The sequence below is a fragment of the Mesitornis unicolor genome, unplaced genomic scaffold, assembly GCF_000695765.1.
Source record: "Mesitornis unicolor isolate BGI_N332 unplaced genomic scaffold, ASM69576v1 scaffold7338, whole genome shotgun sequence".
NCBI classification, from domain to species: domain Eukaryota; kingdom Metazoa; phylum Chordata; class Aves; order Mesitornithiformes; family Mesitornithidae; genus Mesitornis; species Mesitornis unicolor.
Genome location: NW_010201085.1, coordinates 16,773 through 27,829, shown reverse-complemented (window position 1 = coordinate 27,829; position 11,057 = coordinate 16,773). Strand labels below are relative to the sequence as shown.

The following is an 11,057-nucleotide window of genomic DNA, read 5'->3' as shown; positions in this document are numbered from 1 at the left end:
TGGACGTGTTCCTGTGTGACCCAGTTTAGGTAATCCTGCTTTGGCAGCAGGGTTGGACTGGATGATCTTTCGAGGTCCCTTCCAACTCCTGAGATTCTGTGATTCTGTGATTCTGTGATATATCGTTTGCAGCAGCTGTCACCAGGACAGAAAGAGGAATCACAACATAACTATCAATCCAAGAGGCTTTAATTTGAGGACTCATACAAATGATGTCTACACTGGTCTTTAAATGGGTCAAATTCCATTCTTTGTTCCTGACGACAACTGTCGCAGCTCACACCTGCATAACTGAACTTTCTTATTCCTCCAACCAGAGTGTCCTCACTGGAAACATCCTTGGCCCATGCTATGCTTCAGAGTGCCTGGGCATTTCCTGGGACAGATCCAGTGGGTTCAGGCCCTAACAGAGCCAGAGACCATGTCAAACGCCATGCCAAGTCCTCAAGTCCCTGATAGGACTGATAGAAGCTAAAAGACACTTGCCTGACTTATGGCTATCCACCTCTCTGTAGTGCAGTCTAGAACCACGTGTTGGACATTTTGCACATCTTCTGCAAATGCTTGGAGGAACCTGTGTTCCCCACACTGACCAAACACATCTGGTGAGCTGAAGCCTGAAGGGATTGTCCTCAACCTTGCAGCTGGAAGAGGAACTTGTAGACATAGAGTCCATGTCCCCAGACTCCTATTTTTTATCTCAGAGAACTGAACATAGCTTAGTCCTTTATCTAAAAATACATCTGGATTGGAGGATCTTGTCCCATCTGCAGAAATGCACCTGCTTTTTAGCCTATAGAGGCTAGTGTGCTTCAGCTAGAATTTGGAAGATGTGAACACAATTTCCCTCACTGCTTGGAAAGGTTCGATTTCCTGTCTCATTTCTTCAGACAAGATGTGCAAACTACCAAAATAAAGCACACACATGGGACAAAAGGGGTAAGAGCTCTTTACAGATTAACTGAGTCAGTGCTGGGAGTCTGGATTTCTCTTTGATACTCCCCTGTGTGGAGACACGTGTTTTGTATCAAACAGCCCCTGGAAAACCTAAAGAGCTCCTAGTCATGCTCATACTTTCACCCTTCTCCAACCCAATGAAACCTGCATTCCTTTCTGCCCAATGGTAGAGTTTCATCAGGAGGGTGGAGAGCAACTCCACCCGAACAATCCTATAGTCTTGTTTTTAGCACACACCCATGAAAGGTGGGAGCTTTGATTAGCCAAGCACAACATCAAGCATCACTGCAGCCATGGTCACGGGCAGCACGGTTTCCCACTGCTGAGTCACAGATGAAGAAGTTAAAGCCCACAGTCACAGTCATCCAAAAGTTTCACAGCAAAAATTTAACCTCCCTGAATCACAGGAGCTGAACTTAAGTTGGCTGACTAATATCATCAGTAGTGTCTCTATTTTCATATACTCCAGCCATCACCATTATATCGGGAAACCTGGTGATAGACTCCACCTTGAGAAGCAGCTCCAAAGAAAGACATTGACATCAGGTAGATCAATGTCATGGTCACAATGCCATGGCCACAATGTCAAACAGAGTTGTTTGATGCTCATCTTATGACAGAAGAATACGTTTTGTTTATCCCTGGGACTGGAGTGGCTGTTGCTACAAGACAACATCTCGTTCTGGGTTGAGCAATGCAGGAAAGGAAATGATAAATCAGAGACAGTTTGGAGAAAGACCACTGGAAGGATTAAAGCTCTGGAGGACAGACCTTACAGGAGAGGAGTCAAAGAGGCTGCTGAAGTCTATCAAAGGGATATCCTACACAAACTGCATTTCCGTGAAGGAGAAGGAAGTTGCAAGAGCAAGCAGTTAAGTTTAGTAAAGCAGCGTAATGAGAGCCACTGGCTCTGGAAGCTGTATAAATCAGAGTAGAAATATTTTACACAGGGGTTATTTTACACGTTGCTGATAACTGACCACTGGAACAGCTTATAAAAGCTTGGCGTAAACTCTGTTACAGAACATTTCTAAAAAATTTTGTTTCTGTTTCATTCAAACAGTAATTGACTGTAACAGAAGTTAGATCAGATAGTTATAAAGTACATTGCCTCCTTGCCTGTGAACATTCATTTTACGTCACCTGCCTTTCCTTGCATATGTGATAAGCAGAGAGAGATTGTATCTACCTAAATTACCTTGTAAATAAGGACAGTCTCACAGGAACAGGCTGGTAGTGGTTTTGGATTGATACCACCATTGAAAATTCAGAGTGGCTTTTGGCACACGAGCTTTTCTCCCTACACACCACACCTCATTTATATTCTCAGATCTTCAGACCTCAAATGACATTTCAACTGGAGTCCCTTATGGTTCCTGTCAGTCAGTGTTCAAAACCTTGCTCAGGGTTTATTCCACTATTGCCAAAGACAGATGGGAATTTAGGTCCTCCTGAGTCCTATGAGCTGTCTAAGACTGTCCTAACTGTTACATCAAACTACTTCTTTCACATATTTATCAAGCTCTATCTTAAAACATCTGGGATTTGTACCCTGCCTTTGCTTGGATATGATTGGACAAGGAACCCAATTCTTCCTAGTGTTTAACTCCCTACCTCCGATTGTCAGCCTAATTTAACTCATGCTAGTCTTAGCTCTAGTACACCATGACATTTTAGTTCAAGTACATTTTCTTCCTGTAGCTCAATTTTCTATTCTTTCAATGCATTTCTGTGGGAGGAAAAATCATATCTCCACTCAACCTGTTCTGCCAAACTAAAGGGGTCAGTTTTTTCCACTGCTGTATTTTGAGGTGCATCCTGTTCTCCCAGTCTTCCCATTAGTTTCCAATTGCCTTACTTTTTTTCATCAGGACCTTATTTTTTCTTGACAGAGCAATGAAATTCCAGGTGAAAACCCACCAAGGCTTCATGGCAGGGTGCTAGCACTTCCAAAATCACCCTGTTAACTGCCTCCCTTACACCCTAAGACACAACTTGATATCACCTGTGTTTGTTTGTGTTTGGTTTTGGTTTTGTTTCCAGGGCTCCACCTCACTGGAGTCTCCTAGTTATCTTTACATCAACCAAGATAGGTAGGTCTTCCTTTTCCTCCGCAGTTCTACTGGCAGGCTCCCAGCTTCTCCCTCCCTAAAGTCTGGCACTCCCACACACTTAGCCAGTCTGTAGGTGCTTTAACAACCTCAGCTCTGGTGGTTTCCCAATGCTCTGCCTTACGGCCAGATCTCAAACCCATTCAAGCCATTGGACATAGTTAAGTGGCTTTGCACTAGCCAACGGCAAACAATCCTATCATGCTGATGCATCTTGTGTTGGATAGCACAGTGATCAACAGCCTTCACCAAGCTGTACAGACTCATTTATTTCCCTATTTATATCACTATTCCTTCAACCACACTGATTGATTCCAAAGATTTCTCAGTGTGCAATGCCTTTCAAGCACAGGCAGACCATTACAACATGCCTATGTGGACATCTCTAGTTCTGCAAGCTACAGACAATCTGCCAAGCAGCTTTTTAGTGTTGTGAACACCAGAATATCAACCCTGCTGTGCTTACTTATTGTGACATAACCACCTTGAATGCTTAAAGCATTGGATCTTTTCCAGTTTCATGGCTGTTAATTAAGCTATTGCTCAAATATACCTTGAACTGCTCAGTTACGAGAAGGGATCTGGATGTAACCAGGTCTGGTGGCTTTCACAGAGCAGAGTCTTTCCTATATACCCAGGGAGGAATGTTTGCGCTGCTTTTTCTTTATGTAACTGGTCTCTGACAGCACAGCAAGATAAAATGAAGATAAATAACAGCTTTCACTCTCACAGTCAACCAAGCATTAGGGTGCACATCTTTCTCTCCCTTTCCCACGGTACAGTACTGATCCTGCTGCCTCAGCTCAATCAGTTTTGGGTCATCCATGACTGTGGAAATTTTCATTAGCAATGCTTCTCGAGTTACTGTGAACCCTTTAGGGAGCAGCACTTTCCCAAAAAGCCCCATTCTCAAACTGAGAAAAATGATAGGCTGCTGGGAATGCCCACATGCACTGTTGTAATGAGCCTGTGACAAGCAAACCCCCAGTCATTAAATCAGCTTGTCCACTCACCTTGTTTCCATCCCTGAAGTCTCTGACTACTTCACAGTGATTCACAATCTTTTTCTCTGTGGCTTATTTAGCTGTTTTATGGGAAATTGCATAATGCTGGGGTTTTCCACCCTGGATCACAACAAAAACAACAGAAAGTCTATCAGCTTTTCCCATTAAATATAAAATGCCATTGGCTCAGTCAAAAGCAGAAGCAAAGTATTCCTCCCTAACTGGAGGATTTTTAAGCTGTTTCCATAATTATTGTGTAAGATATGAAAAAGTTAGTTTTGAAAGGATTGCCTTGACATGCATAAAAGTAAAACTTTGTGTATGGGATATGCATAAAGAGAAACTTTCTATCAGGAAGGTCCTGCAGTGGGAAATAGGGCTATTTCTCCATGTTGGGATTATCTCCCAGCTTTAGAATAAGATTTGGTAGATAGTTAACACCTTTACAAAAGAAAGCACAGTGCCTGCTCTGTCAGCATGACTTGGGACCTGAAACAAATTGGCATATCCAAATTCTAGACTCAGAAGCACCATCTCCCACGCTCACCTCCACTGGCCTTTCAGTGACTCTCACGCCCAGCAACTTAGCACCAGGGCTCAGTTCATAACTAAGACACTGGAAGCCAGAAACCGGGCTTGCTTTTGCATTGGATTTGGGGAAAAAAAAATGCTTTGGGCAAACCCAGCCACAGCAGCTTGCCATCTGCCAGCCCAGGAAGAAGTAGGCATGAAAGCATGGCACAGGTTTTGGTGAGGTTGAGCCAATGTGCATGCCAGCCCAGCCTGCTGCCACTTGCATCTTGACTAGTGTTGCCTAATGCAGATTTGAAGGAACAAACATACCTTGTCACATTCCCTATCCAAGCACTGGCATGAGGCCACCTCTTACAGTGTAAACTGTGTTTTTTCTTTTCCATGGGACTGGCCCCAGGACACAAACCTGAAGAAGAGACAGCATATGGCAGGAGTCTGTAGTGACGTCACCTTCTTGGGGAACTTGTTCCTCTACAAATCCCAATCCAGACTGGACCTGAGCCCTGATCACCACAAGGGAATCCGCCCACAGGACCAACAGGAGGTGGAGGGTGGGAAAACATATAAAGCTCCCAGGGAGTAGCTCTCCTTTACTGTCCCGGCTGCACTGATCTGCTCTCAGCATGAAGACACTTCTGTTTGGACTCCTGCTTGGCTTGGCATATGTGGAGTTGGGTAAGACCACTGCATTCCTGGTACTGCAATGACCCCCTGGGAAATGCCTGGGAGGGGAGGGGAAAGGAATCTTTGCAGAAAGACCTCATAATCCTCGGATAGTGGAAATAACACCTTTATGTATTTAAAGTCAATGGAGAGGGTGAATGGGGTCAGGGAGTATGATTCCTGATGGGGAGAGGTGTGACACCTGACTGAGAGCAATGCACATCATTCAGGCACATGGGTGGTCATCTGTGACTCGACCCTGCTCACACCATACCCTAAGATGACGGGGATGGACACGCTGCCTTATTCTTGGAGACATGGTTTAGTAGTGGACAAGTTATGGTTGGATTTGATGATCTTCGAGGTCTTTTCCAACTAGATATTTCTATGATTCTTTGATTAGAAGATTAAGGTATAAATGACAGCCATATGGCACACGGCACTACAAGCATAAGCAAGAACTTGAACCTTCAGCTTCTACTTAAGCTGCCAACCTGTACCCTCAGGAACAGGATGAAGTTTGTTCATCCTGAGCTCCTGCCATCCCTATAACCTCCTAGTTGGTTGCTGGAAATGCTGAAAACCAGAGGGCAAAGCTTCAGCACAGATACGGGTAAGAGTATGATAAATAACTCCAAGGACTTTGGAAAGGTTCATTAAACCACCAGCTCCAGGGTCTTCACTTATTTCTAGAGATTAGGTAATAGGTGGAAATTGGAAATTCCCCTGGGTCTGTTTGGGTTTGGTCTCTGATGGGTCTGGATCTTGGGCAAGCTGGCAGCAGGGTTTGGTCATTGCAGTGTTCTTACTCCATCTATTTGTGACCTGCTGCAAGTACATCCTTGGCCTGGAACAGAGTCATCCTTGGGGTGACACGAAAGCAGAGGTTTTTAACCTGCAGCCCATGGGCCCCAGAGATCTTCAGGCTGCTTTCATGTGACTCTAGAAGATCTCAAAGGAAAGGTCGAACACCTCCATCTGGAGAATCATTCAGAGGGTTGGAAGTAGAAGAAAGCTGAAAGGCATACACCCTGCAAGTCTTTACCTCTGGAAGTGTGTTCGCTTTCTTCTTCAGACTGCATTGCTTTTTTTAATCTCCCTACCCTCATTCCTCCTTTCACCTGTCTCTAAAGCCAACCCCACTGTTGGCTGAGGGACACACTCTGGGTCAAACCCGCAGCTACTGCAATTTTTCACATTTTGGTTCCTTCCTTCCTTCCTTCCTTCCTTCCTTCCTTCCTTCCTTCCTTCCTTCCTCCCTTTCTCTTTCTTTCTTTCTTTCTTTCTTTCTTTCTTTCTTTCTTTCTTTCTTTCTTTCTTTCTTTCTTTCTTTCTTTCTCTCTTTCTTTCTTTCTTTCTTTCTTTCTTTCTTTCTTTCTTTCTTTCTTTCTTTCTTTCTTTCTTTTCCACAGGTGGTGTATTATGTGTTTCTTTTCTTCCTTCTGTGTCTAGTTCTCTTCTGGATTGAATGGGGTTGTTGAGTAACTGACAGAGTGGATTTCCACCCACAGATCTCAAAGTGCTTTATGGTCACAGAGAGGCATTACCACCCTTTGCTTTATAGTTGAGACCAAGGCAGAAATGGGAGGCAGCTGGTCTAGGCATAGCTCTTGCAGCTCAGGAATATGTCTGTGACCCAAAATATATGACACATTTTCTAGAGGTTTGAAATCAAGGGTGCTGTACAGCAATGAACGGTGCATTATTAGCCTCAGATAAGGACACAGCACTGTCTTCTGTGTTCAGTTCTCTTTTGCTCTGGTCCTTATAGTTTTGGGGTTTCCTGTTCCACTACAACCTTCTTACAAAACAAATATCCTCCGAGTGCCCCAACTAGAGTCAAAGAAAGATAAGCAGTTGATTATTTTCTTCCTTAAACTTTCCCTTAACTGGAAGTAAGTCCTACAGAGCCCTGATCACCCGTGAAAATGATGAGGTTTAGAAACCAGCTCAACCTAAATGTTGCAGATCTGTTCCTCAGATGTTTTTAACTAGCACTGCTCCACCCATACATCAGCCAGTCCTATGCACTCACAAACATCCCTGTGCCTGCAAGGTTGACAATGTTGTGTTTTCTCTCTCAGTGTGCACTACATGTTAAAATATGAAACAACCTCTCATGGGTCATTCAGAAGGGATCTACTGAGGTCCGCAGCTCAGGTAAACAGGGACAGCTCCACCACACCTGTCTACAAAGGATATGGCCAGAAGAACATCACCACTGCTCACATTAACAAGTTCTTCCTACCTCTGCAAAAACAAAGAAAGCTTTTGGTGTATTGCACAGTTGAATTTTCCAAAGGAGGTGCTAAGAAAAGTAGATGCCTAGAAATTTCTTTCTGGAGTCAGATGTTCAAACAGCTGCCTTCAAAGTCTGTCCTTATCACAGACTCCCAGAGGTTTCTCTCTATACAGCAGATGCTGCAGAACTATAAGAAAACATCGTCTCTCTGCAATTTTACCAATAGATGGCAGTGGACACATACGGGTGGTTCTTCAGCTTCTGTGTCGCTAGAAGGCACGTAAAAGAGAAAATACCAAACCAGGCTGGTTTCTGTCATCAAGTCACACCAGCACGACTCTGAAAAATATGCACACTCAGTATCTACTGGCTGCCGACGGATAGGTCTCATACCGAGACTTTTGAGCAACTGCTGAGATCAATGTTTGCATATGTAAAGGTGTCCCTGTGTTGGCAGGAAGACAGCAAGAGCTTTGTAGCGTCATCTCTTTTAAAAAGCAGCAGTAGTCCTTGATGAAAGTGAGGTTTAGATCACATTCTTCAGCCCTTAGGATCTCTGATACAGCTTTGAAATTTAAATTCTGCTCTCAGTTACTAAGTTCTGCAGAAATCCCTCTAAATAAACACGAAGGAGCTGTCACTGTGGGTGGAGGGATGGGAGGACTGCCAGTCATTCGGTGCTGATGAATGATGCTCTCAACAGAAGGAGCTATTTTGCTCTGTGTTACAGCATTTCCTACAGACGATGTAAAGATCCTATTGAAGCTGCTCAAGCAGTAGATCCCTCTAGATCCCTGCTATTTTTGGGTTTCTGGGTCCCCAAAGTAGTGATCAGGCTAAACTCCTGCAATATCATCCTTGGCATTTGGTGCTGGGGTTGGTCTTTCCCTCCTGACAGATACAAGATTTGCCACTGTGTCCAGTTGTGCTTAGTTTCCAATACCACCGCAGCTTGGACAAGGAGGGATGCAGGGGCCTGACCATCACATAGCCAATACTACAGAGCAAGAAGCTGCAGGCTTGCTGTCTGCCTTGCTGCTGCAACCAGCTTGGACCTGATTCTTAGCCAGCAATGTGCCCTTGCATCCAACAAAGTCAATGGCATCCTGGGGTGTATTAGAAGGGGTGTGGTTGTAGGTCGAGAAAAGTTCTCCTTCCCCTCTACTCTGCCCTGGTGAGACTGCATTTGGAATGTTGTGTGCAGTTCTAGGCCCTTCAGTTCAAGAAGGACAGGAACTGCTTGAAAGAGTCCAGCAGAGCCACAAAGATGATGGAGGGAGTGGAGCATCTCCCTGATGAGGAGCGGCTGAGGGAGCTGGGTCTCTTTAGCTTGGAGCAGAGGAGACTGAGGGGAGACCTCATTCATGTTTATAAATTTGTAAAGGGTGAGTGTCAGGAGGATGGAGCCAGGTTCTGCTCTGTGATGTCCAATGATAGGACAAGGGGCAATGGGAGCAAGCTGGAGCATAGGAGGTTCAATCTGAACATGAGGAAAAACTTCTTTAGTGTGAGGGTGCCAGAGCATGGCCCAGGCTGCCCAGAGAGGTTGTGGAGTCTCCTTCCCTGCAGACATTCAAAACCCGCCTGAACGTGTTCCAGTGTGACCTGGTCTGGGTGATCCTGCTCTGGCAGGGGTTGGACTGGATGAGCTTTTAAGGTCCCTTCCACCTCCTAATATTCTGTGATTCTGTGATTCTTTCTGCAGCCCAGTCCTTACGATGTTACACATGCAAGGAACCGATGGACATCGCTAAGTGCCGAACACCCTCCCTGTGCCCCTTGAATTCTACCGTGTGCACGACAACACTGCACTCTGTAGATTCAGGTAAGTTTCATTGCTTTCTGTGAGTGCTCGCGGTGAGAGATCATGGAAACATAGAATGATTTAGATTACAAAGGACTTTAAAGATCATCCAGTCCAACTCCCCTGCCATGGGCAGGGTCATCTCCCACCAAACCAGGCTTCTCAACGCCCCATCCAACCTCGCTTTGAACACTGCCAGGGATGGGGCATTCACAACTTCCTGGGCAACCTGTGCCAGTGTCTCACCGCCCCCACAGTAAAGTATTTCTTTGTAATGTCTAATCTAAATCTACCCTCTTTCAGTTTAAGACCATTACCCTTTGTCCTATCACTACACTGCTTGATCAAGAGTCCCTCCCCATCCTTCCTGTAGGTCCTCTCTAAACAGTGGAAGGCTGCTCTAAGGTCTCCCTGGAGTCTTCTCTCCTTCAGGCTGAACAAGCCCAACTCTCTCAGGCTGTCTCCATAGCAGAGGTGCTCCAGCCCTCTGAACAACTTCATGGCCTCCTCTAGACCTGCTCAGACTGGTCCTTGTCTATCTTGTACTGAGGATCCCAGAGCAGTACTCCAGGTGGAGTCTTACCAGAGTGGAGTAGAGGGGCAGAATTACCTCCCTTGACCTGCTGACCATGCTTTTCTTTCCCCCTCCCAGTTTCAGCTTGGATTACACTTAAACTTCTCTATAAGAATTCAGATGGATTTATCCAACTTTAGAGTGGGAAGGAGAGAAACCCATCATATTCAGAACCTCACAGTGGATCATACAGGACTCACTCTGTTTACTCTGTCTGTTTTGCCTTTCCAACTCCTACACCCTTATGGACCCTGAACCTATAGATGTGTGTAAACATACCACAGAAACCCAGAAGCTCTCTCCTTTTTTGTAGATGCTTTCACCTACCACCAACTGTCTCACCAGTGAGCATACCAGAATTACACTAGTGTTTCTTGGCATTGCCACCTTCTATACAGAGGCACTGCACGAGCAACTCATCTAAACAACATAGACAGGGACTCGTGTCCCTTGCCCATGCTAGAATAAATTTGGAAGAAGCAGGAGGGAGAGAAGTCAGTAGGGAGAACTCTAGGACTTGTTCATACAAAGGTCTGGATTATATGTGCTTGTGGACTAGAGACTGTCAACGTCTTATTTGCCTTTATTTACCTATAAACACTTCACTTTTAATTCTCCTCCACTGCACAAAGTTAGTGTTTCTTGATGTCAGCTGTCTACAATTTCCTTCACCATTTCTTTCTCTCTCATCTCCTTCTCCCCTTCTCCAATCTGCCTGTTTCAGGTTACCCCTTTTTCGGCAACATAACTGTGACCAGAAGCTGTGATGTCGTATGCCGCTCCTCTGATGAGATAGGGGCAAACAAACCCACGACGTGCTGCTTCACTGACCTCTGCACCAGCAACAGCAGGAACAGCAATGGGGTGGGAAGCAACTCTGCAGTGCTCGGTCTGATGGCCATGGTTGTTGGCGTGCTCCTCCATTGCAATTTGTAACATCAGAAGGGCCCATGCTCCAGCAAAAACTTCACTCCGCTCTCTGCCAAACTGCCTTGTGAACTCTGAGATGCCTTGGGAATAACATTCTCCACTGATGTGTGGATTCATCCATCTTCAATGCTGCAAATTCAAGTGGATTCAAGCCAAGAGTTTGGGCACCTGGACCTAAAACCCTCAAATTTCCAGTTCCCAGCTGTTAAACAGATGTTCCTCATCTTCAGCTGCTTCT

At 45.1% G+C, this 11,057-nt stretch overlaps 1 protein-coding gene across 1 annotated transcript; it reads left to right on the top strand.

The window, feature by feature from the left end:
* Positions 1-5,229: 5,229 nt before the first annotated feature.
* On the top strand, positions 5,230-10,825 carry LOC104544940 (secreted Ly-6/uPAR-related protein 1-like). Its single transcript, XM_010189948.1, has 3 exons — positions 5,230-5,281; positions 9,217-9,336; positions 10,614-10,825. Exons 1-3 carry the CDS (start codon positions 5,230-5,232, stop codon positions 10,823-10,825), a joined length of 384 nt encoding a protein of 127 aa, XP_010188250.1.
* The last annotated feature ends 232 nt before the right edge of the window (positions 10,826-11,057 follow it).

Coding starts and splice junctions, on each gene's coding strand:
- LOC104544940 (XM_010189948.1), top strand. CDS start 5,230: ATGAAGACACTTCTGTTTGGACTCCTGCTTGGCTTGGCATATGTGGAG. Junction 5,282..9,216: donor CTTGGCATATGTGGAGTTGG/GTAAGACCACTG, acceptor TTCTTTCTGCAG/CCCAGTCCTTACGATGTTAC. Junction 9,337..10,613: donor ACTGCACTCTGTAGATTCAG/GTAAGTTTCATT, acceptor TGCCTGTTTCAG/GTTACCCCTTTTTCGGCAAC.